Raw genomic sequence first — 27,997 nt, 5'->3', positions numbered from 1 at the left:
CAAAGGCATGGCGTGCTCGAGGCAAAAGCGCCAACGGTACGGATCGCTTTCCACACAGTTCGTTGCAAGAAATCGGTTCGTCGTTTTCCACGCCACTAGCGCATTGTTTTGTGTGCGTGGTGGTCGTCTGTTTTAATTGCCATCCCCTGCGAACGGGCTCTAAAGGGAAAAAGTGTTGTTAAAAATCGCCACAAAAAGAAAAAAAGGAAACGCAATAATGGTTTAAAAGTTTTTTGTTTGTTAAACATGTTTGTGAGATTCGAACCACCGCGTACCACCGTCGTCATTAACAGCAGCAGCAGCAAACGCAACAGTAGTGCAGCATCCAACCAAGCCCGTCGTAGTGGTGCATCGGCCGTGTGATCGAATGTGTTTTCCAGCAATAATAATACATCCAAGCAAGCCATACTAGAGCGAGAGAAGAAGAAGAAAAAATGCGTCTTTCCGCGCGCATCAAGTGTTTCAAGTATTTAGTGTACGCATATGTTATTCTAATATCGGTGAGTGATTCTGTGCTATATTGTGATGGTGTGTGTGTGTGTGGGTAAAGCGCAAACAGTTTGCGCACTAGCGATATTAGCGATCATGCAAAAGAAGAAAAAAAAGTCAAGTATGCAAATCACATGTGTTGTTCGTTTGAAATTTAAATTAGTAGCCATTGCGTGTGCAGAAAGCGATCGGCTTTGAATGGAATGTTGTGCAGAGGTGACAACGCTACAGACGAGAAACACACACAAACACAAAGATTGGTGATCTGTTTTGCAAAAAGATCATCATGCAAAGTCACGCTACCTGATGAGAAGGGATGAATTAAGAAAAAAAGGGAATGCTAATTGCGAGTGATGTGTCGTTGTCGTTGTACACGAAGGGCATAGCTTTCCCTTCGCTATAATGAAGTGATTAATCGTGTGTCTTGGTCGTTTTGTTCTGTCCTAGTGTCTGTCGTTAAGGCTGTAGCCATGTTTCTTCTTCATAACTATTGGCAGGAGGTCAGAGAAAAATCTCGATAAATGCATCGACGTGCTCGTACGTGAAGTTGAAGTCTTCCCTCGTCTTCCACCCTAATCGCTTCGCTAAGGGGTCTTAAACCTGTATTTACTGTAACGCACACATCTACACAGGCTCAGTTATGCACCCTCCAAAACCGGAATCCGTACTGTATCCGTACAGTAACGATCATGGTGGTGGTGGTGGTGGTATGAGGTTAGCAGTTTACACAGAGGGGTAACTAACATAAAACAGACAAAAATGTGCTCTGGTAAAAGGAAAGGTAAGAAAACGAATGCTGAACTTGCTGAAATGGACGCGTGTGTGTGAATGAGATAGAAAAATGCCGCTTGAAAAGAGGATTTCCACAATTGGGAAAACCATTCCATCATCGAAAAAAAAATCATCTTGCAAAAAAGCTTAAAATGAGTCTAGTGCAAACTAACAATAACCTATTGCACCATGTTAGCGTTTGAAAAGCGGCATTTAAAGTCTGCTGCGCGTTATGTACAAGCAACTACAGTACAGTGGTGGTTATGTTTGTGTTGGTGCATCACACACCTTGCGTGCGCGCGTGTATGGGTGCGATAGTTTTCTTACCTGGTCCCGCACGCGCACGCTACCTGTGGTTACCCCGGGCAACGATCACACCCGATTCGAGGGAAGTTAGGCCTACCACGCACGTACACATCCATCAAAAGTGCAGGCGAGCCGATAAAACGAGGCCAATCGGCTGGTTAGAGAAATGTCACCCCCAAGATAAAACCACACGCTGGACTTTCTCGCACCCCCAATTTCCTCCCCCTTTCCCCCCCATTCCACCCCACAAATCGAGTTTGAAGCCACAAACACACAGCACAAAGAGATGGCTCCCCCTTCTCCACTATTGACTTTTGTGCGTCAAACACTAAACAGCCACAATACAGCTCTCTTGGTCACACTATTATGCTGAGTAGACACAGCAGCAACAAATACAAACACGCGCACACATTCACAAAACCTCCACCGGTTACGCTTCAGTGAGCTAATTCCTAACGCGAGACGGACGTGTATAGTGTTACTGGCCGGAAAACTCCACCGTGGCCACGAGCAATCCCGCTAGAATTCGAACTCCAAAACCGAATCATCATTTTTACCAGCGAAAGAAGAGAACTCCTCTGTCCCTCTGTGTTTTTAACGCCATTGTGTGAAATGTGATTATTCATCATCAAGTACACGAGCAGAGCGGGCCGAAAAAGCGCGTGATTCCCAGACTGGGGCAACAGGGAAAGGATGATTAAGCACCAGGACCTATTTTAAAACTCAATCCATCTTTTTCCCCACAAACAAACCCCCGCCGAGGTGGTCGAATCAGGCCGGGGCCCCATATCCGATACGACCTTTACGCGTCTCAAGGCTCAGGTTTTGCGAGACGAGCTACTATAAACAAAACGCGATCGACCACCACAATCACAAGGTTCAGCAACGAAACCGGAAAAACAGAGGGAGAGTGAGCCACACCAACACCTTCTAAATGGATTGTCGCCACCAGATGTGGTCCATTCAATAATTCCAAGCATCAGCTTCAGTTTACCAAACAACTCCACCGAGCGATGGGTAAATAAAAGTTCGGCCCCGTGCACGGTGATTGCGGACATAAATACTGATCACCGGAGCGGAGGACGGAGAATCACCCACAAAAGCAATATGAATCCACCATTTCCCACTTTTCCGACACATAAATCGGATGGAAAATAGGGAGAAATTACACTGTAAAATGTCCGAGGGGTTCGCTTCCCAAAGTCCGAATTCTAAGTTGTAGGGGTTTCAAAACTAGTCCCCTTTATAGAGGGGTTCGGCCTGAGCAAACCTACCCCAAAACAAGGCTCGGTTCTAAAGCAAACAGCGATCCAGCAACGGCGCCAACTTGGATTTTGTAACATGGGAGCGCTCATACCTCCAGCAAGTACCTCAAACAAACAAAACATCGTCGACAGAACGTTAAAAAAGACAAACCTATCTCGAGGGTACCTACATACCCTTGAATGTATATATCTGACGACGTTAACACAAAACATTGTGACCGTGGATGGGATGGGGCCCACTTCATTATCGTCTCGCGCTATCTCGCTGTACCCCATTACATTTGGAGCAAGAAGACATCATTATCTTTGCTGCTGGCCTGGCCTGGCCTGGCGTGCCAGGGCGTGGGTTGGATGTCGCGAGACATCCTCTCTCTCTCGGGGGTATTGCGATATACTTCTAATTATAACTTGGCTTCGCATGGCTGGACGGTCACAACACTGGGCATGAAACAATAGTTGGACGAAAATTGCCCAGTCCAAGTCATCGAAACTCCCTCCACACACTGAAGTTGCTACGCGTAATGTGCCACATATCACACGCGATGATACCACTGGAAGCCTTACGAATCCTCACCACACACACACTCTGTTAGCCCTTTTGCCACTTTCCTCGGAACACCCCTGCAGCTGGAAGAATGGTTGGGGCAAGGATTATCGTCATGGATCCGTGAGTTAATCCATGTACTTTTGCCTGGTTGGTTAAGTTTTCTCGAATTTTTCCTCTATTTTTCTATTGTTTTTTTTCGGTTGTGATATTTTCCGCTCAAATTGATTTCCTCGCCCTTTTCTCCGTTGCCCCTCCCTGACCGTTCGTTGGGGCTATCACTTAACGTGCAGAGACCGTTGAAATGTTGTCCCATTTAATTCAGTTAAGCTGTTTCTATGCTCCACACACACACACGCCCAGAGCATACACATATTCTCTGGTCATCGTAATAATTCTTAGCATGTTTTAACAATAAAAAAGTATTCCATTTTGTCCTTGCCGTCCTTCCGTTGCTCCAAAGCGCTTCGCCCCGCACTGATATGTTGATGGAGAGGATTATGAGTGGATCCTGTGGAATGGCTTCTCGCTTGGATTTGGTCCAAATTGTGATGCGCTCCGTTGTGCATTAGCTATGTGCGGTTACAGGACAGGAGGTGGCGGGTACACACAACCACCCAGCAGTGGCCAGCAGTGGCTTACACCAAGACAAGGCAATTACTTTAATCCTGCAGAAGAAAGCATTTAGTTGGATTACTCGAGACTGCTACATACATGGTCGGCTTCCTTCCGTCCATTTCTTAGCTTTCCAATTCGGTTTGCTACAGGACACAAGACGCATGATTTGTGGAGAGAGTGAAGCAATGATATGTAAAGTTGTTTCTGCGGTTAGAAATTTATGATTTGCTCCAATTTGTGACCCGAAGCAATGCCCTCACGAGTGCTGATTTTTTTACTCGCAACATATGTGTGTTTACAAAGAAATAGGGAGATGAATACTGTTCTTGGAATTAAGACACATCAGCGGGACTTTCCATCTCATATGTCTATCCCCTGGTATGCTGTTCAAGGTTGATTTAATTCTATGGAATTCCAACTAAACACCATACGATCCTATTTATATTCAAACGTTCCGTTTTTTAAGCCAATTTCTTTGAATTTTAGGAAACACATTCGAAACACGTGTGTAACACGTAACGCAAATCTGCATTGAAATACGCAGTAACAGCGCCGAAATGGATGCAGCCCGAAAGGAGGACGGGGAAATGCGTTCTTGTTTTGCGCAGTTGGTGAATAAATCTCGTCGCTCCCTATTTCCGAACCGTCCCCGTGCGAAAGGGTGGGCACAGATGTAATGCCAACAGAGGGAAGGTCGGCCCTTTGTGTAGGCCGTTCGGGAGAACGTTTGGGAAGCGGCAGGATAGAACAGAACAATATTCCCCAATTTAGTTAGGGGTTGCAACATAATCGACATTGAATGAGACGGCAAAGTGCTGTTGCTGCTGCGTAGAAAGGACACTTTTTAATTCCCTGAAATTGCGTATTCCTATCGACTAGAGAGTCAGCTCGGGGTTGGTTTGCATATTGAATGCATTTTTAAAGAGTCGCCAGTGAATCGGTGCATAATTCCAGCATAAAATAGGAATTGGAGCTTTGGCGTGGTTAAAAGAAGATTATGAACTATTTAATTCACACCTGGTAACGTTGCTTTTTACGAATTATAGCACCTTTAGATGAAACGATTGCGATCCGATCAGAGCACAATCGTTATTGTTTGGAAGATTACTTATCATGCAGATGATAATTAACGCTAAACAACCGTTCACTTCTTCGCAGTGCTGGATCAAACGAGTTCGGTCCTAAGGTTTAGCAGAAAGAAAACTCCAAAATTTGTTGGGACCACTTCCTTGTGACTGTGACTGAAATAATACGACAGCACAAGGCGTTAGCTCGTGTGGCGGAACACTTCAAAAGAACGAGGATCCCTTTTGTTACTTCCGGTATTTATGGTTCTGTTTGATCGTGCTGTGTTCTTCATTTACATTAACACCCAACAGTTTGTGTGTGCGTGTATTACAAAGAATGGTGCAAATTGGACATGTTTTGATCGGTCCTGTTTGCTGTTTGCTGTTTCGTGCTGCAAGCCGTGCCGACTCAGCACTGGGCCAGTGAACACAAGCAAATTAAACGGCAATAATGTTGCAGTTTTCCCAAATCGGAAAAGCAAACAAACTAAGGTTTTCCCATGTTCGGCTCTCTCCCTGTTGATGACGATCACACAACATCTTCGCTGTGCGTATGGCGAATTTCGGAGTGTCGATCGATGCCGATGACGATGGTGAAGTAGCAGAAGAAGAGCACATACAACACCCTCCTTCTCGTCTCGCATCTGGAGATGTTTCGAGTTCAAGAATTTCGATCAAGTACGAGTATCGCCGCGAAAGCACGATACACACTCCAACTTCTTCCAACGCGAACCCAAGAAGTATAAATAAACAAAACGGTGTGTTTTTGGAAAGAAAATGGGGAGAGGGGGAGGGGGGGGGATTTGGAATGGGATGGGCTTAGGGCCCTCCCCGTTTGGAGGAGTATCGCAGTAAGATCATTCAACCGTTCAAGTTCTTTTGCTTGGCCCGCTTGCCCCCGCCGATCCCGATAGATGCATTAGAAGGCCTTCGGATCGGGTACGAGAGTAGTCGTACTTTGGGGTTCACTCGACGCCGGTAATTCACATCCAGTCGAAGTTGTCTCGAAGGTAGACATACATACGATGTATTGGAGATGGGGTTCCCCTACCTCATACGAGACACATTGGCCAGCTGATGGGAAGGGCTGTCTAAGTTTAGAATCGTGAGTCTTTCCATACACGGTCGTGGTGTGGTAATGGTAGTCATCGCAGCTCTCTCATCGGTAGGGAAAAGATGCGAAAAAACCTGGGCCCCCGGGCTTAGGGTCCCTTAGAAGGGAGTGGTGCTAATGGGTGTGGCAATCAGTGCAGACTTTCAGAGCTGTCCCCGTGTTTGCCCCCGTGTGGTCATGGCGGTAACGTGTCAATCGTCACAGACCGCAAACTCTAGCGGTTTTGGTTTTTCGAAAACGAACTTTAATTAACAGGAGGGACTGAACTCTCTCCCTCATTACGATACAATATTTCTCGACCACTCAAAACTCGATCAAGGGGACCGGATGATCTCGTCGTGTGCGTTTCATTAATCTTTTATGGTCGAGCACCACGCATCTGTAACTGATCACTTCAAAGAGAACACTTTTATGGGCTTTTAGAAACGATTTTACACCACCGCCAGTAAAACCATGATCATTCAACGGTTTGGAATGTTTGTAACTTCCTGGAACCTTTTTTATTGAATGTTGGGGTCGTGCTTTACTAATGTTGAAAAATGTAGCATATTTTTGTTCTAGATATTAGAGAGAAAATGAGGACAAAATAACAGTTACGCCTTTAGTACATTAGAACTCGCATCTCTCTTTCTCTTTCTAGCAGCGTTACTAACATCATTAACGTCGGCACAGACACACAAAAAAGATGATTTGTAGTCACACTTCATTTACTGAAAATCATCCAAACGAGCTCCCTCTCTCTCGCACGAGGCTGTTTTTTGCATATGTTGCCGCAAAGTCATCGTCTCAGCCGGTCTCTACGGTCTATGTGTGTCAAAGATGCTGGTGCTTGTTGGCAAGTAGACCGCATATGAATCGGGGTATCGTTCTCTAGGGATGCGCTATTGGTTGATATTTTTGTTCTTTTTTTCTTGCCTTCAACACCAAACCAAATCGAACGTTGTCGTCGTCTAGCGGGGTACGAAACCACGTGAAATGCACGCTATGCGCGCGAGTAGGACCCATCGCGCAAACCTACGAATGATGTCCCTAAAGTGTGTGTGTGTGATGCTGTGTGGCCGTCGGCTTTGGATGCTCCAATAAATTTTCCCTCAAAATTATGTCATACTCCTCGGTGCATTAAAAAGCGAGAGTGGAAGCTAATAAAGGGCCGTATGTGTGGAGAATAAAAACGTCAAATTAGACAACGAAATGGCTAGGTTTTGTTCACGGGAACCGGGGAACGTCTTGTGCAAGAGCTACAGGCCGGAGAGCTTCGTTTGCACAATTCCAGCTCGCGTGTTGTGTGGTTTGTGTTTTCCTAATGGTGCGAAAGTTTACTAAATAAAATTCTTCACATTTTCCTACCATCATTCCCCAATCGCGCCGCCCGTAGGTTTATCGATCCTTTAGAAAGCAAAACTTCAGACTTTATTATGCGGAATTGTAAATTACCCCCATGCCGGTAATAAGTGCCAGTTCGTGTCTCAACACTCAGGCAAACGACCGCGTGGTCGGAATGCTGGCATAGCAGGAGCACTTAGATGCTGGGCCATTATTATGGCCAATGTTTTGTAAATTCTATCACAAAAGCTCGCAAATCGCGCAGCAGCGCCCGATCGTTCCGATTATTGTTATGGAAAGAGTGGCACGCGTTCAGGCAAACTGGTGAAGCTTTCTTCTTCTTTGGCTCAACAACCGTTGTCGGTCAAGGCCTGCCTGTACCTCTTGTGGGCTTGGCTTTCAGTGACTAATTGATTTCCCCCCATAGCAGGATAGTCAGTCCTACGTATGGCGGCACGGTCTATTTGGGGATTGAACCCATGACGGGCATGTTGTTAAGTCGTACGAGTTGACGACTGTACTACGAGACCGGCTTAAACCGGTGAAGCTTTATGTCTAAAAAATACTGGCGGGAAATATAAACGACAACTCATCTTCGAATGGGGGCTCATCTTCGTACACATCATCAATGGATGGCTTTTTGCCATCGACAGAGAATATGCATTATGCATGACACGGTGACCGAGTGGGCATCATCGCAAACCCGGAAAAAACTTCATAATCGCCACAAAACCCACGGCCCTGTAGTTTCGAATAATCGTTCCGTTAGTTTTACGTTCCAACACTTCACTCACTTCTTTAGGCCAGGAAAAGGGGGAAATGTGTCGCGAACGAGCGCGCGCGCTCGTGGTTCTTGTATTCGTGCTCGGAATGGGTTTTGAATATGCTTTTGTTTGGATTATGTTACATTCTCGGGTGGTTGAAGCGGCCACAAACCCTGGGATACGGAGATGACGATTGAGAAGGGAAGGAAGGACGGTGAACAGTAAACTTTTTACTATTATGAACGTTGGACGTGACATGAGTACTCAAGCCGCCACCGCCGTTGTTGGTCGTCGATCGTGCTGGTGACATCCATAACGGGCGGATGGGAGTTTGGTTGGAGCTTGCTTGAGCGATGGGTGTGAAAAATGGGGTTTAGTGTGATTGCTGCTTGCGGAAGAATTCAAAGTCACAAACCCTGCGGCGGTCACATTGTGTATGTGGTGTGTGTGTGCGCGTACCCTATTACAGAGATTTCAATCGGAAAGGGGAATTTGTCCCCAAAGGAAAGTTACGAGTGTTTAGAGATTTGTAAACAGATCTCTTAAGACACGGCTCGACTGTTCTCGGGTTCGGGGATTCAGGGATTAATGTACAGTATTGTCACGACAGTCTCAATCATCTCAGCTCCGAGAAAGCGAAACGAGCCGACAATGATGATGATGTTTGACCTATGAGCACGGGTAAACATTTACTCTTATTCTATTTGTCCTCCGTAGCGTGATTGTCAGCGATCTGGAAAATTCCAGGCACTTCCATTCGGCCGGAATTGCTAATGGATCAATGCGTTTATTATTCCCATTGTTATTTTGTTAGAATGCCTTGCAATACTTCTAGTTTTGAAATCCGACCATCCTGACCAGCGATCCATCATCTGACAAGAACCGGTCCCCCCAGCCCAACAGTAGCAGCGTGTACTAACGTGTCAATCAGCGGAAATGGTCTGCTTTGCATAATATTAGTCTCATCTTGAGCAAAATCTTTACCCTGTCATAGCTCATCAGCCATTGAAACCGAACCGCGTGGTAAGAAGAGCCGAACTTCTTATACACTCTTATACACCGGCTCTCTCTCTCTCTCTCGTCTTGTGGGAGAAGGTGAAGAAAAACGTTTGTGTGTTTGCTTCTAAGACAGCGATTGTTTATCTTATTTTTACACACTACAGTGTGTGTCTGTGCAGACTGTGAGCTTGTCTGCTAGTAGTACTAGTAGTAGTAGTAGTAGTGTATAAACTTTTCACACATTTGTTTATGCTAACAGCGCACAGATCCATCTTCGCGCACCGGGGACCTCTCGCGGGCAAGGAATTTATGAACTTGGCTAATAGTAGTTGGTCGTTTTATTTCGTGAACCGGGGTTCCGTGCGGGTTTAATTTCCAAATGTATCTCCCCTATTCCGAGTTGTGATGCATTTCAAAGATTCAAGGCCCTCATTAATTATCTACAGCTGCATTAAATTGATCATGAACAAACGAACGAACGAACGAACGAACGAAAGGAGAGGTGCATGATCGCTAATGGTGTTTATCCGTCTAATTTTCTATAACATTATGTGATCTTTTTCATGTTGTGTTTCCCATCTTTACAACCCCCTCCCTGTTCGATGTAGATATGTGGCGGTGCACAGCTAGTAATCGGAGCATTCCTACTCTGGACCCATAAGCAGTACGCGCCGATCGTAAAGAATCAGTTCTGGGAACCGTTTGCCGTGCTGATCGGGCTCGGCATAATCTCCCAAGCCCTCTGCTACCTTGGCTGGACGTCCACGAGCCGGAAGCAGCGGTGTTACTTAGGATTGGTAATACTAACATCACCTTTCTTCTAATCCAACTCCAACGAATGTGAACATACACAGCTTAATTCCCTGTTTCGTTTTCAGTTCTGCGCATTTTTAGTGCTCTTCATTGTGATCTTATTCTTAGTGAGTGGGTGGTCGGTCGCCACCAAGGCGCATCTGATCGTACCGGCCGAGGTGGCGATCGAGACGAGCTTTACCGAGTTTCTGGCAAAAGACAACACCAACGATCAGACGCACATCTGGAACCGATTGCAGCGGGATGTAAGTGATGCGCAAGCGTGCTAACGTATATCTATTGTTTTATCGTAAATCATATAAATCTCTCTTTGGCACACACACACAGTTCCGTTGCTGCGGGTACAATGGCATCCATGACTACAAAAAGAACAAGCAGATGGGCTTCCCCTGGTCCTGCTACGATCCGATCGACACGAAAGTCTTCAACACCGGCTGCATGCACGTGTTCGTGAAGAGCATCGAGATGAACATGATTCGTGTCGCCGTGGTTGCGGTTGCCTCCGCGCTAATACAGGTATGTGGGTGTTCGTGTTCGTCACACTCCTCCCCTCCGTCCCGGGTCCAACGTCCCGGGCGTGGTGATGAAAGAATGCTGTCCTCTTAAATCTTAACATAAATTCTTTTCCGCACCGGACGTGGATGTGAAGTACAGAGGAGGAAGGAAGCGAAACGCAGGGAACGATAAATCTTGTAGCATAAATGGAGTAACTAATTAAGAAAATTAGTCATTCTTCTTGCACGGGATCGCATCCAGCGCGATCGTTTGAGGCGGACGCTTCGCTCGGTGACGTTCGGAAGCATAGGCGCCCCCCCCCCCGAAGCGAAGCGAAGATTTCAAAATAATGAATAGATTATTTATATTCAACAAATCGTGACGATGGTGGACACAAGGGGGACGCCCTTATGGTAGTTGCAGCATCGAGTCACCACAAGGAACCTCCCCACCCAATCCTTGTGTGGTTTCTGTTCTGCTGGTCAAAAATAAAATGCGTCCTCTCTGTACTCTGTTTACATCTCGGGGGAGATATAGACGATGTCGTCGTTGGCCGACGTCATTCGTGCCTTGGCGCTGTCTGTCAGCAACGCGCGCGCTCGCCTTCAGCGTTAAACGGTCAGCCGTACACACGGGCACACGAACGAACGCACGGGTTTAGGAGGGAATGGAAGGAATGGAAGGCCACCGCCGCAGCGTGAATGTCTCGAGAAAATGTATGGCAAATGCCGCTCATTCCACCAACCGGGCCGCCGGCCGGTTGAATTGTTCCTGCGGTCGGTGGAACCCCGTCGCACAGTCGGGATTTGATCTTATTTTATGGTCACACGACACTGACTGATATCGGTATAGTCGACGTGTGTACCGCGAGCACAATATGACCATTGTTGTGTCCCCCACGCTGCGTACTGTTTGGGGTGTTGTATGTTATTGTTTTTTTTAATTGCTCAAAACAACAGCTGCTCGTGGTGGCGTTGGAGATGATATAACGCCAGACGGAATCGATGGTGTGTGGTTGGGTACCTGTTGCTCAAAATTTCGGATGCTGTGTGTTTTTGTTCGGTGTTTCGTTCGTTCGCTGCCGGCGATCGAATGTAGGTCATGGTCTTACCGGGTGGGGTTTTCAACGTCCGTTCTAGGGCCCCGCATGTAAATGGAACCGTGCCAAATGGCGTTTAATGCTTCTTCAATGAATTTCTCAACTAGTTGCATGACTAGAACCAGGAATGTCTCTAGTTAAAGTGTAATGAAGTTGTGCGTTTTGTTTTAAAATTTTAATACTGCGAAGGGGGCCTAGCTTTCTGCAAAGATCTTTTGAAACAGAAAAGTCATTTCCATCACTGCATGCCCTTCACGCATTCCAACGCTCTCAAGAGAAGTGTTCCATCGCGTTCGAATTACACGGAAGTCTCGGCCAGCCCGACACGCTCTCGTCAGCATCATCAGCAGCTGTGCGTGTGTGATTGTTCCTTATTCCTCGCCAACTTCAAAATAATATTCACGCCCGGTACCACCCATTATGCCTTCTTTGTTGTTGCGTGTGTGGTCGGAAAATGTAAAAATATAGCATCGACAACCCCACTCACACACACCGCCGCATAAGATGATACGTTCCTTAGCCAAACGCAGGGGCCACCATCCTGCTGTAATGTTTCATACCCAGTTAATAAACAGCCACAAAAAAGACAAACAGTTTCCGCGTTGTGCGGTGTGAAGGCAGCTTCGTGAAGGGAAACTAATAATAAACAAACGTTCTGAATCAACGTTCGGCGAATGTGCCTGTGAGATGCGGTTTATTATTGCGAATCCTTGCCGTGTATGTTTTGTAACATTTCTACACAATGTTCCGATTTTGTAGTGGAGTTATTATTTTAAACGATGAAGGGGATGAATATTAACTGCAAAAACAAGATCATCCTCCAAACACATTTCGTTTAGCTGTTGATCGCTTGAAACCGTCTCGCGCGCAAGCATGGATGAAATATTTCAGTGGAGTTTGAAATATTTCATTGCACTGCGTTGAAACGCTTCTTTGCAATCTTGCACACAACACACACTCACGGGCGTTTTCCTTTCCTTTTCAGAGCCTGGGCATATTTTGCGCCATTCAGCTGACGATGCTGCTCCGACGGCCGACCCTGATGCTGCCAAACGGTGACAACAACCATTCGGTGCGGGTCAAGCGAACCCGCGAGCTGACGCCACTGTCACCCGTCACCATCGGCAATCCGACGCCCCACAGCAGTACAAAACCGCCGATTCCACTGAAGCCCGTCGTGCCGCGGGTCGAACAGCCGGTCATGAAGTCTTCTCACTGAATTTGGCGTCAGTAACACCACCGCCAGTAACACATACTAGCCAACGTATACAAGCCAAGCAGATGGAAATCGTATCGTGCCCATAAATCGTTATTTTTATCACTATCTCAGCAGTACACGCGCGAGGATGTTCCCGTGTTTGGGAATAGTTTGGACTCCATATTTTAATCACACATGAATCACAAGTACACGCAGCAACCGAGTAGTGATGGCATTTCGTTTCGCGTGTTTTTTTTTTTTAATTCATTCGTCCGTTAGGCGTTAGGTGGTAACTATGTACTTAAATTCCGCGCTTACAGGCCGTTAGTCGTTAGAGGGAAGAATATGAAGCAGTTTATCGAAGGAATTGTCTAAGGATAAGCGGTTAAGCACAAGCAGCAACGATCGAATATAATTATAATTTAATGGTAGAGATTGTAAAAATAGAGCAAACAGTGAATCAATTCGCCGGAGTATCTATTGACTTGGTTGTTTCTGCCGAGCGCATCCGAAAGGTACATCCATACACCTGCTGAAATCCTCATGAACAAGACACCCAACCGCAAAGCGAGTGCATACAAACCGATATACGTGCGTTGTTTATTGACAAGCTCACACATCAGAGCCTCATTGTTGGGAGTGGGCGTGCTCGCTTGAGTCACTGTGAAGAATTGTTTGAATGGTGCGTTATCGCTTATACCATTCCAGAAGCACATACGGATGAATCACCTGCCATCGTGTAGCGCAAAGCAAAGAAGATAAGGTATATTATTTAACATATGATGACGCGCTATCTTTTATGCTAATTTGGCAATACTGTGCAGGGTGATTAAAACCAGCATTGCCCAGGATATGATCGTCCGTGATCATATTCTAACTTTATTATGTATGTAAATTTTTAGAATTTGAGAAATATGCTGAACTCAAACCTTGTTAACGGTACATTACAAAGTACTGAGGAGCTCTTGTAGTCCTATAACCATGGTAATTGTCAATTGAAAGGAAACAGAAAACAATTACTTAAGAGTCACTGTCCATTCATGGTTTTGGGATTGTAATTACACTTATTTATTGTATGATATTTTGATGTTGTGATCTAACGACCCCAGGAAATATGTAAAATTTGAAGATACTTAGATGTAAGCTTGTCTTTTTTACTATATTTTTGGAATTTGAATCAAGTACAACGCTCTTCCAGAATTATGACTCAATCCTTCTGATATTAGTTTTTGGTTGTTTTCCCCAATGATGGATGCGTCGCACGGTTAATTAACCGTTTCCCACATATTATTGAAACATTCCCACGATTTATTCGCATCGTTCCATTGAAAATAAATTCAAATTATAAACGAATCTTCTGGGAAACGCTCAATAAATCATGAGACAAATCCAAACAATGTGGCAAGCATTCAAACATTCTAGAGAAGCTACTAAAAATCTATGCAAAATCCTATTAGATATCATTCAGTTATCTCAGTTAACGGTAGTGACATGCGGATTTGTAAAGCAATAATAAATCGTCCGCCAGCAACAATTTGCAGAAAGCACTGACTGTTGATTCTAATTTCCGGAGTAAAAATTGCAACCCAAGTAACTTATCGTTCAATCGGGCACGCCACTCGCCGTCACTCAAGTCACTCGTGAGCGAAAACATGACCGTTGCGGCTTTTAACCCAACTCTTATCCCACTCTTTCTCACAATCGTAATCGTGGTTCCGAAAAGAACGGACGTACATTGCGTGTGCTCCCAACAAAACGACGCGAATCTACGCAAAGCCAGGCACAACAGATTGTTGTCAGTGTGTTAGCGTGTGTGTGTGTGTGATTTCGACGATTGTACCACTTGTAATAAAGTGCTAGAAAGTGAGTTTTGTAGTGCAGTTCTCTAACCATCCTGTAGACAGTTCTTTCTCCGCCCAAACGCCAGCCAGACGAGCGCACGCGGTTGCGGTGCTACCCTCCAACCTTTGCTGTGCGTGTGCATGTGATCGGTTTTGGCCGTAATTTGAGCACCTTTTGCCCTTCGTCCTCCCATCCCCATAATTCCTCCCTTTCCCCATCACTTTCTATCTCGCTCTCTCTTGTCTGTTAAGCGCCCATACACTATCGCTACAAGTTTGAGTTTAGTGACCAGAGATTTTGTGGTTTCTAGCTATTTTTTGCGGGGCCTAACACCAAACGAAGGCAAAACAACAACAACAACAACAACATTCCGGTGGCAAAATGGCGCTCAACTGTGGACATTCGACGATAAAGTATCTGCTTTTCATCTTTAACCTCCTGTGCTCGGTATGTACGAATTTAAACATTTCTTTTTTTAAATAATAAACACGTGAGAAAACTTAACCTCTCTCCTATGAGATCATCATTCCTTGGGGCTGGAAGTGGAAGACGGGGGGGAAAAAGGGAAAGTGAATAAACCAGTTTGTGTGTGTTCCCCATCGTTCGAACGGCCAACACGGCACAATCACACAAACACACAACGGTTGCTGCTGCAGTTGGGTGCAGTTGTGTCGTTGTTGCAGTATGCAGGCAGGCAGGCACAAAACAGGCACAAACAAACAGCCGTCGCCACACCGGCGAAAAAACAGGCCGGCGGCGTGTTTAATTTTTACTAGTAAGTGGCGTTCACTCTCCCGGGTCCCCCTGATTTTACGTGCACACATTGGGGGCGCACAGCACAGCACACCCAAACCCGAACGACGGTGTGTGAGGTTATATTTAGCCAAACCATATACCCATCACACCCATCCAACAGGTCATGTTTCACGCGCGTTGAGAATCGTACGCGCGTCCGGCGACCAGTTCCTTTTCCACGTTTTCCCCCAGTCAAACGAAGATCGGAAACGATATGAATCACCACAGTCGTCCACGTACAGAGCGGAAGACAGACTTTAAATGCTGAAAAACACTTCTTCTTTGTTCTTTGTAACAAACTCGTAAAGATCTTCGTCGTTCGTTCGCTCGCCTCGCCTCGGTCTGTTTGGCTGTTGCGCGCCTCTCCGCAGCATCAAATAAAGCTGATGCGTAAATAAAAATTCCCACCATGTGTTAGTGCGTGTGTGTGTGTGTCTTTGTGATTGTGTCTTTGGTTTACCTTTTTTCCTGCCTCTCTGTCTCACGCTACTCTGTGTGTCTCATGCTCCTCACAGCGTTAGATGAGAGGGAGAAACTACAAAGCTGGAAAGGGATTTGCGTGTTTTCTTCCCTTTTCTGCAGGCTAATAAGAGCTGCTCTAAAACCCAGCTGTCGGGAATGTTTTGAATTTTTCCGCATTTTACGCACACTGGCAAGGGCCCAGGGTTTCGTTTATTACGATGGCAAAATGATTCAATTTTGCCATCAAGATACTCTTAATCATTTCTTGAATTTGATAGCTATTTTAAACGCAGAAGCAAATATTTCGGAGAAAAAAAGTTAGTATGGACACAAGTGGTCTAATGATTTCACCCACTCCAGCAGCTGAAGATTTCATTCTCCACAATGACAATGATGATTCACGTATGGCCAAGCAGAACACAATCATCTTCGCCAGAATAGCAACCATTGATGCGTTTTGCCAACCGTCTGGAAATAACATCACTTCTTGCATGACTTTGTTGACCCTTCAATTAAATCCACATTATGAGTGCACCAATTGTGAGCTAATTTAGTATCCTCTATCTTGTATTGTTGCGGATTCGTGGCCTAGCGTGCATTTTTGCCGTCCATGACCATGCTTTGCTTGATCATCACGCAAACTGTGACAACCCTGGCTCGGTGTTCACCTTCACGCCATTCCACAAACACAAACAGCGGCGCTCCTTACCAAAACCAATCACACTATCATTGCCGTCTCCATAAACGTCTCCCCGGTTGCGAAGGACAAGCTGCAAGCGCTAAAAACGATCGCGAAATACTAACGCACGCAACGGGCACCAGATGGCGCGGGCTTCAGGCTTCTCTTGCGCATTTCACGTAGTGCGTACCCATGGTGGCTGCACCCCTTCCCAATGCGCCCGATGTTAAACGATGGTGCTGATAAGGAAAAGGTACACAACAGCAAAAAAAGAGAAATAGGGCGTGTTAATATGTTTTCTCCATACCGGCGTGTCACTTTTTTCAATGTGGCGGCTTTGCGCTAACAGCTTGGCTTTTTAGTATGCGCGTCATTTCCAAAGCATCATGAATGGATGTGCGAAACGTATCGTCTCTATGTGTGTCTCGCCGGTGGGCGTTGTCACACACAGTCCTAGAGTCCTTGAATCTTCTCCGACAGAAAAATACCATCTTCCAAGAAACGATTCCAAAGCGCCGCCGCTTAAGCAAACACACACACAGTGGAGTGAACGCCAACAAGACGATGAGGTTGTTGTGTGGGTTCTTCGCCGAAGAGACCGCAAGGGGCGCCGCCTTTACAGCTTGGAATGTGCGCGCCACAGCGGCTTACGTAAACAGAGGAAACCGCGCACGCACACAACGGTCGCGCGCACTGGGCACACGCGGGCCACCCCGTTTCTTCGTTTACGACAGTTCCTCTGCGACAAACCCTTTCTTCCACAGGCGTATAGGTGAGTGTGTGTTTGTGGCCGTTGTGCCAGTTCCAGTTGAGAATGGAAATTTTTAACCCGCTTCGCTATACAACCGAATGCCCCTATTTTTGCGTTTTATTACCGGCAAGCCGCCGCACCGGGCAAGAGGAAGCACACACACACACATATACATCTCAGCCACACATTTCGATAATTATTCTTGTTGTTGGTTGTGGCTTTATTGCTAATTAATTTCCGTTTAGAAATAAATGGTTCTACAAGGTTTGTAACTGAACGGAAGCAAGTCGCTGCCTTTGATCGAAAAGCAGGCGAGCAAACATATTACAATCGAACTTTCTGCTTCGCTACAGAACACGCGTTTGTAGTAGGCGCTGAAGTACCCGTTGGTCACTCTACTATTGCCTCTCTCAATCGCGCACTCCGGCGATGACCTCATCCGTCGTATTAGTTGCCTTTGTTTTGAGTTTCGTTCGTTTGGACGGGGTAGCGCGCCCTACAAAAAAGGTCAAAACAAAACTTTCCTACCACCAATTCAGGGGTGTGTGTGTGTGTGTGTGTGTAATGCTGAAGCAACAGGTTTCTTCAATGTTTTTTTTTGTGCGGTTATGGTATGCAAAAGTTAAGCGCGATGGAGCACCATTGGAGCAGAAGTTCGTGTTGGTACGTCGAAGAATTAGGAAGGCATTGTCTCTTATCACGAGATAAACTTTTTGATGAGTCATTCATTCATTTGGGTGCATTCGTATCTTCAGTGTAAGATCGTCACGTTCTGTCCTGTGGAAACCCTGTGGGGCGTACACCACGACCTACTGAGCTTGAGTTGATTATCGCGAGAAGATAAGTTCTGTCAACTTCAAGTGCATCTGATCGCAAACATACACACGCATACACTCAGAGGGCTTAAATTAAACACGTGGTGTTTGCTTTGGTCCTATTTCTTAGCCCTTCTTGTGCGGCCACTCCTTAGATTAAGCGACAATGGGCCGCTGTTTTATACATGATCCATTTATGTTTACAACACTACTATCGCAAAACATTCGCAAGTTAGAGTTTCAAATGCTTTGTTTATGATTCCCAAAACCGCTCCCTTTCTCTCACTCTCTCCCTTTGGTTCTTCCTCTATCCAGAATAATAATAAACCACAGAACCTGATACACTCCCAGGGCTGCCGACCTTCTCCCAGCACAATCCTGGCTATAAGAAAGATAAACAATTGCTCCAATTCATTTACGACCTCCCTGCCGTCCCCCCAAAATGCGAGTACGGAAAGGCATTTAAGAAACATAACCCACTGACTCACACACTCCCCCTTCCCAAAAGCGATCTTACTGGGCGGAAATAGACGCACTGAAAACTGATTTGTAAACAAATAAACACACACACATACACTTGGTGCCTTTTAATTGGCACATTAGGGATTGGTGTACGTGGGTTTTTTTCATCGATCATTTGAAATGATCGCATGGGAAAGTGATTTTGAAAGGGAAAAGCAAACTAATAGTGGTCTTTCCCTTAGAATGTAAAGGGAAGAAATCGTTTCAATCGTTGGGTTTTGTTTATTAAATCATTGCTTGAAATAGATGCTGAGTGGGAATTGTGCTCCAATTGCTTTCACATGCTCTGAATATAAGCATTGTTATTGTATGCTGGTTACCATCATTAGGGAGGAATTATCAGAGGCGAACGAGACCCCAAGAGGTTCAAAACCTCTTTTAACTTATAAACAACAACAGCATAAGGGAGGAATTATGCTGAAACTTTATCACACGCTGGTTGTAAGTTAAAAAGGAATAAAAAGTCCCCATTTATGGTGGTACGACACAGAGACACTCATTGCGCAGAGGCACTCAGAAGCACCTAACCCAAAACCCCGACTGTCAAGAGGTTTCTTGTGATAGTGTTTCACCTTTCGTATTTTATCAAACACACCTCAACACTTGAGTGCTTGATATCTTATCAATAACCACACACACAAACACACTAAGTGAGGGGGGTGATAAGGTGAGTCAGCCACTTGCGTAATGGTGTGCACTCGAACCGAAACACACATGGGAGCCTATCATATTTCCAGTGCAGTAGTATTTGATTGAACGAAGCAGTGGAATTTTGATTACAATTTCAATTTGCCACAGCAGGAACTGCGAGCTCTGTGCAGCGCTAAGTGTAAATATTTACGGGTTTTTTAATATTGCAAAAATCAATCCCCATCTTTTGCGTATGATCGCAACCACATGCTCACGAGGTAGCCTTTACACTACAGATCTCATTACACTGAGGATGGAATAAATAAACAAATTGCTTGGTTGCTAGAAGAAAGGGATGTAGGGGGATGAATGGCGTTCGCCCCCGAAGGTTGTAACCCAGGACGTGCATCATCGCTTCCGAGAGAGGGCTGATAAGATTACGTGCAATCGATTACTGTTTTGGCATACAACAAAAAATAAAAATAAGGAACGATCATCATCAGACAACGCTGACAGACCGTCACCGGGAGGCTACGAAACGATTCCAATTTATTCGCACACTTCCTCGTCACTCGCCGCCACGCTTTATCGTGTGCCGATTTAATTGGTTTCATTTGCTGCTACTTCTATAGCTTCGTTGTGGTGTATTTTTGTGTGCACCACTACGTTTTGCCAGAAGTAATTCTCGTGCCAAGGCCAAGACGGGAGGATCGCGTCGATGGCCTTCACGTCACGCTGGAAAACTAAAGAAACATCCGAATTGTAAATCCCCATCCCGAGAGACCGTGAGGATGACATATTGGGGTGCAAAGCTAGTAGTAGTGGTAGTGGTAGTGCTCGAAATGGCTGTGTCCGTTTTAGCAGCGCGTGAGTTATGGTTTGCGCTCAAGCACGATCGCGAGTACACGGAGCTGGGTTACTTCAATGTCATTTCAACCGCAACACACGCGATCGCTAGAACAAACTCATGAATCACCTGCTCTCAACAGTGGGAGTGTGTGTGTGTGTAAGTGTGGTTGTGAGGTGTTGTTTGTGGAGCAATTGCTGCTGCGTTCGATCCTCGCAGCTGCCACACTCGTACTCACCGCGCAAAACCCTTGCGGCGGCGCATAAACTGATGCATGTGTTTGTGTCTCGGGGGGAGAGAGGGGAAAGAAGAGAGCAAATAGTAGGTGGATGTGTGATGTTGATGAGCCAGGCTTGTTTGGGCTGGTCGATTCATCGTCCCATTCTGGCATGCGGTGATGACGCACCTTTTACCAAATGACGGAAGAGGATTGGGCGCTTGTTTGTGCGCAACCACCAGATGACACACTGCTTGCTGCTGCTGCTGGAGTATTTGCTGTCACCCGTCAGCGTACCATGCACCTACCACCCCTCTCATAAAAGATGGTTTGCCGGCGGCGAGGAGAGACTGTTCGCCTCGGGGTCACCACTATCAACGATTGAGAATTTGCAAATGGCGGTCGTACCCAAGCCGTCCAACTGTAGCAAATATACCTCGCGAGTGTGAGAGCGGTGGTTTGCACCGGTGAATAAACATTCACACACACACACACACAGAAGGGGAGAAAAACGCTCAAACAAAAACACGATCGGCACTATGCTACGGGTGGCTGCACTTTCGCGTTTCAGAACGCCTGTTGTTGTGGTAGCGCTGCTGCTGCTGCTGGTGGTGGTGGTGGTTGTTTGTGTGCTCCTACTAAGGGTGAACCCCCAGACTGAGGTTTTAGCAGGCACACACACAAACACACACAACCTTACAGGGTAGAACAACCCCAGCCAAACGACTAATGGAATCAGGTGAACCGAAGGCGAAATTAACGATTGTGCAAAGGTTTATGGAAGTAGAACGCCTTCGGTTCAAGGCGAAGCAAAATCGCGACTCATCTCGGTAGGGGCGATTGCATAGATTGCATGTGTGTGTGTGTGTGCGTGTTTGACTCAGTCTCCGCGATCGTGTGCTGTACTGCTGTTCCACGATCAAGGCATGTATAGGCCTACTCATTAGCAAACTGAGGCGATTTTGTAACACATTTTGAGAAGCCATTTTGTCAAGACTATTTAGACTGGTAACAGCAAACACATCTGGTTCTACACACTACGCAGCAACGCAGCGCAGATCGTGAGGGGGCGTCTTATATATGTGGGCACACCCACTGGACACCCAAAGACACACTGGAGGAGGGCCGCCCTCTGGAATTCGCCACTACCACGCGGGAAAATGGATATTCTGCGTAGGTGAAACTCTATCGCGTCTAATTTACGCTTGCTTTACTGGCACCGGGGACAGGGGACGACACCCGCCAAACTTCAAGTCATTAAGACTGGAAGTTGGAAGTTCACCATTCGCCCTTCCTTGCTCTTTTTTTCTGTGCTCTTTCTGTGCGTGCTGTGTAGAGCTTCTCGCACTGTGTCACGGTTGATGGCGTTTGAAATCGAAGAAAAAACACAAACACACAGCGCTCAGCGGAACAACCCCGATAACTGCCTGTGTTTGTGTGTGTGTTTGGCTCAACCTTAATCCGCCTAGTTTTGGTTACGATTTAGCGAGCATAAACCATTCATTTGATGAGTCTCGATCGAAGACACGCACAATAAAGAAGCAAGAAGGGAAAGAAAGAAGTTTGTGTTACTTCGGGGCGATGGTTGGCCACCGAACCAACCAACCCCAACCAATCAATAGCGAAAACTCACCCATTAATAGGATATTTATTAATTTTGTCCAATAATTCACCTGCCCCGTATTCAGCTCGCTGAATAAATGACGATCGTGACGGGGCAAGAATGTATGTTCGGGCCATCCATAATCGACCTACATTTCCGAGAAAGAGAACGTTGGGCCACCACCCCACCAAACACCAATAAGAATGCGTTTTAGCGTGGGAATGAAATCTGTTGATTGTCGAACAAAAAGGGAAAGGGGAAGATAGGGAGAGGAAGGGAGCGAGTTCATGGCCTTTTCGCACTTCAGTTTTCACCTTCAATAACCACCACCCAGTTAATGGAGCGCAGCGCCTGTTGGTGCTGTATCGTTTGCGCGAACGACGACCACGTGGTGTGGTGTGTCACGTGCGCTCGGTGGAATTTCCCAGGAAGACCGAGGAAATGGTTTGCTCATCATCACACCTCATCATCCACAAAAGGAGGTCAGTTTGTTTAGAAGACTGTCCGTTCTGCCCGCACCCCAACTCCACAATGCACAACGTTGGTGTCTGGAAATTCGGTAGGCATTAGTGATCGTGTCCTGCCCCTATGTCTAATGCCCTATAGAGCTCCCGATTATCGATTAATGATACAATTTATCGTTGTTCGTTGGTTGGTGTTGAAATGAGTGACAGCATTTACTGTGTTCGGTGCGTTTCTCCATCATCATCATCATCATCAGCTGTCAACCCCCCTTGCATGTGGGCCTTGTGTCCGGTGTTGTCCTGCTCTGCATACTATTGATAGCACTTCGCGGTTAGCGGTTGTAATTGTTGGCGCTCACTTGTTCCTCCTCTCTCCTTGGCTGCAATTCTGGGACACACGTTTGTGTGGTGTGATCACGGGACCACGCCAATGAACCATGGCCAAGGTCACACACACACACAAATGACTCGTGGATATACATGACGCGTTGCCCTGCATTCCGGTCTTACTCGCGTGAACAACCAGTTTTATCTCGATGCAAACAATCAACTCCCTCGCCAGTGGACCCGTATTGACGTCCCCATATTGAACCAGTGAATATATCTAGGTCTGTGAAAGATGGAATACAATCACGTCCACAGCTTTTAAACCAGGAAGTGTAGAGTGAGTGCATACGCGCTCTCCTACCACGCGCGCGGATTAATAGACGCTTGCTGTTGTTTATGCCATTGTGTATTGCGCTGCTGTGTGGCATTGGACATCGCGATGACATCATGCCCCGAGTCGCTGTGGTTACGCCCGAGCTGCCCGGCAAATGCAAATGACGATGGGCGATGATGACGATATGGCACGGCCAGGGCAGTTTGCTCCATCAATTTGCTCCACTGTGAGCCACTGTTGATACGCGCGAAATGAAACGACAAATTGTTGCCCTTAAACCCCCTAAAAAGGCTTCTTTTTTGCCAGCTCTGTTTGGTGACATTCTAGGAGCGGAAATCATGATCATAAAAGTGTCCAAAATCGATCTTCCGAAATATCCCGCCCATGGCAGTCGAAATTTACATTGTAAAACATCGATGCCTTTTCACTTGGGATAAGAAGCTTTTACGACGCCCCAACACCGAATAATACTTAAGGGGCACGTAGGAAAAGGATAAGCGACGTCCACTGCGTACATGTCCCACTTTCTTCTCGCAGCGTTCTACAATCCCAAAATCAAACAAATAAAGGAACTCCCCTGGAGAGAGTGGAGACATACATTACAATACATGCGCAAACGCTGCACACTCACTTCAGGCTCATTCTCCTCCAAACAAGGGGACGGTTTATATGCAAGCCTGCAAATACACAAAACCCACAAACCATCAAACTTTCGATAGTTGGCAGACTGGGGAGACACAACAACCCATTTTGGTTGTGTATTTTCGGTGCCTTCGGCGAACGAAACGACGGCGCAATTACGAGCTGAGTTCTCCCCTAAATCCTCCCTCCGCAAACGATGGCGGCGGCGACAACGACGACGACGACGACGCTTTGTCGCTACCGTGTTACTGTTTTTCCGCTTTTCCGCCTCATCCCAAAGAATCGTGGCACCAACAGCTTGTTGTGGCGGTGGGGGATGCGCTGGCGACGGAATTCCGCTTCTCATTTTTTGTTGATGATGCTCTCTTCTTAAGGGTTGTGTGTTTGTATGTCGGCGTCGTCTTCGTCATCATCATCATTCGATGGGTGGTGGTTAGAGCCTTTTGGGGTTGGCAGTCTTTGACGAATTCCGCCACATGTCCGGGATGGATAGGGATGTATTGTAATGTGTGTTAAATAGAAGACACTCACAAAGCGAATGGAGGGAAGCACTAAGAAGGAGCCATCAAGACATTCTTTGCGTTGTTGTTATGCTTGAAATGAAGCAGAAAAGTATGATCTAATCAGGAAGTCATTTCTGATGCAAAACTCCCCCCCCCTTCCCACCACAGCCGGAAGGTGATCGATCGATTGGAATTCGTGAAAGAAAAATAAGCAAGATAAGAAGATTCGTTCGTTCTGGTGTCCTCAATCCGTGCGCAACCGTAGCCCGTTATCTGGTGCTTAAACACTTCCAGCGAACTCGAAAGCGCATCGAAAGAAAATGGTGCTTTCAAACGAAACTTCAACACTTTATCTATACTATTAGAACAAAACAAAAAAATGAATTGTGCTGGAATTGCCAAACTATGTTGGGGAATGTAGGAAGGGGTGAAAAAGGCTCGATTTTCGAGTTATGGTTTATTTTGGGGTAGTATGTCGTACGTCCCTTATCTTTAGCAATGAAGCATGCTAGGAAAGGGTAGAGAAGGGTCCACATCTGTGCAGCAAGAAAAAAGACATGTAAGATAAAGCTAATTTTGGACTGCCTTATCATTGCGTGGACGGCAAAACGGGGTTTTCGTATCAATGATTGATATATCAACACAGTTATTGAGAGATGGTGGAGCGAATGGTAAAATGGGCCCTGATCCAGGATTGACTGATGCAGACGCGCAGACTCCTGTAATTAAAGCCCATCTAGATCATCATTCTTGAGCAAAAATGGAAGCTTCGGATCAGATGTAGAGAAATGAGGTCCCAAGAAGCCGAACAAGAAGTGGAAGATGATAAGAATGATAGGAAAATCCCTTGATCTCAACCCAAAATTCCTAATGATTATACCATCATGGATGACTAGCGACAGGACAATTAGTTGACTTCAGTTTACCTGGACGAATCTCATCTCATAGGACCCTAATTTTGTAATCAATCTGAACTCCTTAACTCAACCAATAAGATTTACTAATTGAACATGTTTCCCCTACTCTCCAACAGCTCTGCGGCATTGCGCTGATCGTGATCGGTGCCGTTTCGCTGGTGAAGCTCGAGGAGCTGCGCGAGATCAGCGATGAGTACAACATCGTCGCCCCGTCCATCCTGCTGATCGTGTTCGGCTCGGTCGTGTTTGTCATCTCGTTCTTCGGCTGCTGCGGTGCTATTCGCGAATCCTACTGCATGACCTCGACCGTAAGTAGACCGAGAGATTCGCACTAGATTTGCACGGGATTTGGGATAGCACTGGACGCACATCTGATTCGATTTTTTGTTTTCCTCCAAACAACAGTACAGCTTCTTCCTGATTCTGCTCGTGATCGCTCAGATTGTGATTGCGGTGCTGGTGTTTGTGTTCGTCGGTGATGTGACCACCGCCATCAAGAAGGGCTTCGAGCGTGTGTTTGAGAACCGTGACAACCCGGTCAATGCCGATCTGGTCAACTCCATCCAGCAGAACGTAAGACTGATCACACCCTCACACACACACACACAACAACCCATTAAATGGACACTAAATGAGCTTCTTTCCATTCCTCTCCTATAGCTGCAATGCTGTGGCAAGCGTAGCTTCCTGGACTATGGCGTCGCCAGCTTCCCGCAGTCGTGCTGCAGCAGCGGCGGAACCGCTCCGCTGTGCGTGCCGTTTGCCAGCGGCTGCCTGAGCCGGCTGTCCGAGTTCCTGGACAGTGCCGGTAACATTGTCGCCTGGGTGTCGCTCGGTGTCGCCGCCGTCGAGCTGGTCGGTCTGATCTCGGCCTGCTGTCTGGCCAACGCCATCCGCAACCAGCAGAGAAGGTCTGGATATTAAAGCATCCCCCCCGAGCCCCGTCTCTGTTCCTCCATTCATATGACGCACACACACCATTCCCTCCAGTGTGCGTTTCCTTCATGTATCTTATCCTTCCAAACAAAAACCCCCAAAAACCAAAGTGATGTAGGAAAAGAAGGAAAGCAAGAGAACCGTCTGTTCATCTCCTCCTCAGCCACGTACTAACAGTGTATATCCTACCCATAAACTAAACCAAATCATGCTAACAACGAACACCGAATACTAAAACCCTCCCGTTTACTACTACTTAAGCTACTTTCTCACCCACCCAACGTCGCCACGTGCGGAAAACATCTCATCTAATGCATTATTCTGTGCTTTTTTATTTATGTCCTGTGCTCTTGTCCACGTTCTTCTTCTTTTTGTTTACCCCAAAAACAGATACAGCTAAAAAGTGTGCGCTACTATACGCTTTTTAGTAGTTCGGTGGGTGGTGTCGTCGTCGCCGTCAGCGTCGTCAGCGTCGTCGTCCACGGGTTTGAATGTTTGCCAGTTAGGAGTGGGCGAAAACAGAAGTAAATCAAGGGAGAGAGAGAAAGAGAAAGAGAGAGAGAGAGAGAGAGAGAGAGAGAAACGAAACTTACACAAAAATAGTAGTTATAGCGCATAAGAAGGATACGCTTTGGGAGGCACACCAGGAAGAGAGAAAGAGCGCTAAAGCGCGTGCAGATTTTTGTTGTTATGTGTGGTTGTGTCTATGTGTGTGTGTATGCATTATTTCGTGTTCGTTGTGTGGAATGTTGGCGGGGGAAAAAAAGTACAATACGCAACAATCTGCAAACATCCTAAACGAAGCTGTATGATACGCCGGAAAATGCGCAACAATTCACGCCGAAAGGACAAATCCGCAGCTGTGCGCGTGAGCAGAGAAAAAAAAACAGAACAAAACGTACAACACCACAAGTGCCGACCGCCGAAATCGTTGCATTATCCACATCAACACATACACCATTTGTCTACGGTGAGAGAGAGAGGAGGAGGATCAGCCTTCAGATCGTTCGGAAATGTACGCAACTGGACGAGCGCGCACAAACCACGTGCTCGCTAGCATTCAACCGTTCAACTGCTACGCCTACTATGTGTGTACACGTTGCTTGTCGTTTTGCATTGCGCTGTCTTCTGTTCCGTTCTAGTGTGCAGCCAGGACATACCATCACAGAAGAGAGCAGGGCTTTTTCGCTATTAATGCTACTATTTACTGTAAAGGAGTATATTTATCCATTCGGCTTAATCTTTTTTTTTTGTTTTGTTTTGTGTATTGGCTAAAAGGAGAAACATCCTTTTGCAAGCCTCATCCATTCTGTCCATTTTCTCATTCTTTCTTTCCGATCTTCGAATATTCCCGAGTGTGTGCGTGTATTTGATGTTCGCTATTTTTTTTGTTTTGGAAAGGAAGAAACACTCGATGTAGCATTTAAGGTAATCAAAAAGAAAACACCTTTACTCGTACGAATTGGAAAGCGAAGCAAAATGAAGTTTAAATTTTACGTTTGAATATTCGCACACACACGCACGCGAATGAATTCATAAAAAGGCGTGCTCATTAAGATAGAAACAGAACCTCGAAGCAAATTGAAGCTGTTGAAGGAGATAGATTTCTTATTGGCGAAACAAAAGAGTCCATGAAACGAAGCTAAAATTTAATTTTCTAATCAAACCACCAACTAATAAGAGTGACAACAAAAAATTGAGAACAAAAATACAATATACACTTTACTTTCTGTGAAGTATTTGTGCGATGCGTGTCTCGCGGAAGCACTGTTGAATTTGACCAACAAACATGCAGTTAAAATATATACATATGAAGTAACTTTTGTCGTTAAGAGTAAGTGTGTAT

At 46.0% G+C, this 27,997-nt stretch overlaps 2 protein-coding genes across 4 annotated transcripts; both read left to right on the top strand.

The window, feature by feature from the left end:
- Nucleotides 1-27: 27 nt before the first annotated feature.
- Nucleotides 28-13,341, top strand: LOC120894442 (CD9 antigen). The gene is made up of 5 exons (XM_040297059.1): nucleotides 28-500; nucleotides 9,869-10,057; nucleotides 10,139-10,318; nucleotides 10,401-10,589; nucleotides 12,653-13,341. Exons 1-5 carry the CDS (start codon nucleotides 435-437, stop codon nucleotides 12,884-12,886), a joined length of 858 nt encoding a protein of 285 aa, XP_040152993.1. The 5' UTR covers nucleotides 28-434; the 3' UTR covers nucleotides 12,887-13,341.
- A 1,215-nt stretch (nucleotides 13,342-14,556) lies between these two features.
- LOC120894512 (23 kDa integral membrane protein-like) lies at nucleotides 14,557-27,983 on the top strand. 3 transcript variants are annotated; one of them, XM_040297342.1, is made up of 6 exons: nucleotides 14,557-14,728; nucleotides 15,018-15,154; nucleotides 25,332-25,523; nucleotides 25,621-25,788; nucleotides 25,876-26,126; nucleotides 26,542-27,983. In XM_040297342.1, exons 2-6 carry the CDS (start codon nucleotides 15,089-15,091, stop codon nucleotides 26,549-26,551), a joined length of 687 nt encoding a protein of 228 aa, XP_040153276.1. In that variant the 5' UTR covers nucleotides 14,557-14,728; nucleotides 15,018-15,088; the 3' UTR covers nucleotides 26,552-27,983. The 3 variants fall into 3 exon arrangements, with proteins under 3 accessions (XP_040153276.1, XP_040153113.1, XP_040153194.1); XM_040297179.1 differs by lacking the exon at nucleotides 26,542-27,983 and having other exon boundaries at nucleotides 25,876-26,406; XM_040297260.1 differs by lacking the exon at nucleotides 26,542-27,983 and having other exon boundaries at nucleotides 14,724-14,837; nucleotides 25,876-26,406.
- The last annotated feature ends 14 nt before the right edge of the window (nucleotides 27,984-27,997 follow it).

Source organism: Anopheles arabiensis, chromosome 2 (assembly GCF_016920715.1).
Source record: "Anopheles arabiensis isolate DONGOLA chromosome 2, AaraD3, whole genome shotgun sequence".
In the NCBI taxonomy this organism is placed as follows: domain Eukaryota; kingdom Metazoa; phylum Arthropoda; class Insecta; order Diptera; family Culicidae; genus Anopheles; species Anopheles arabiensis.
This window is presented reverse-complemented; position numbering and strand designations above follow the sequence as displayed.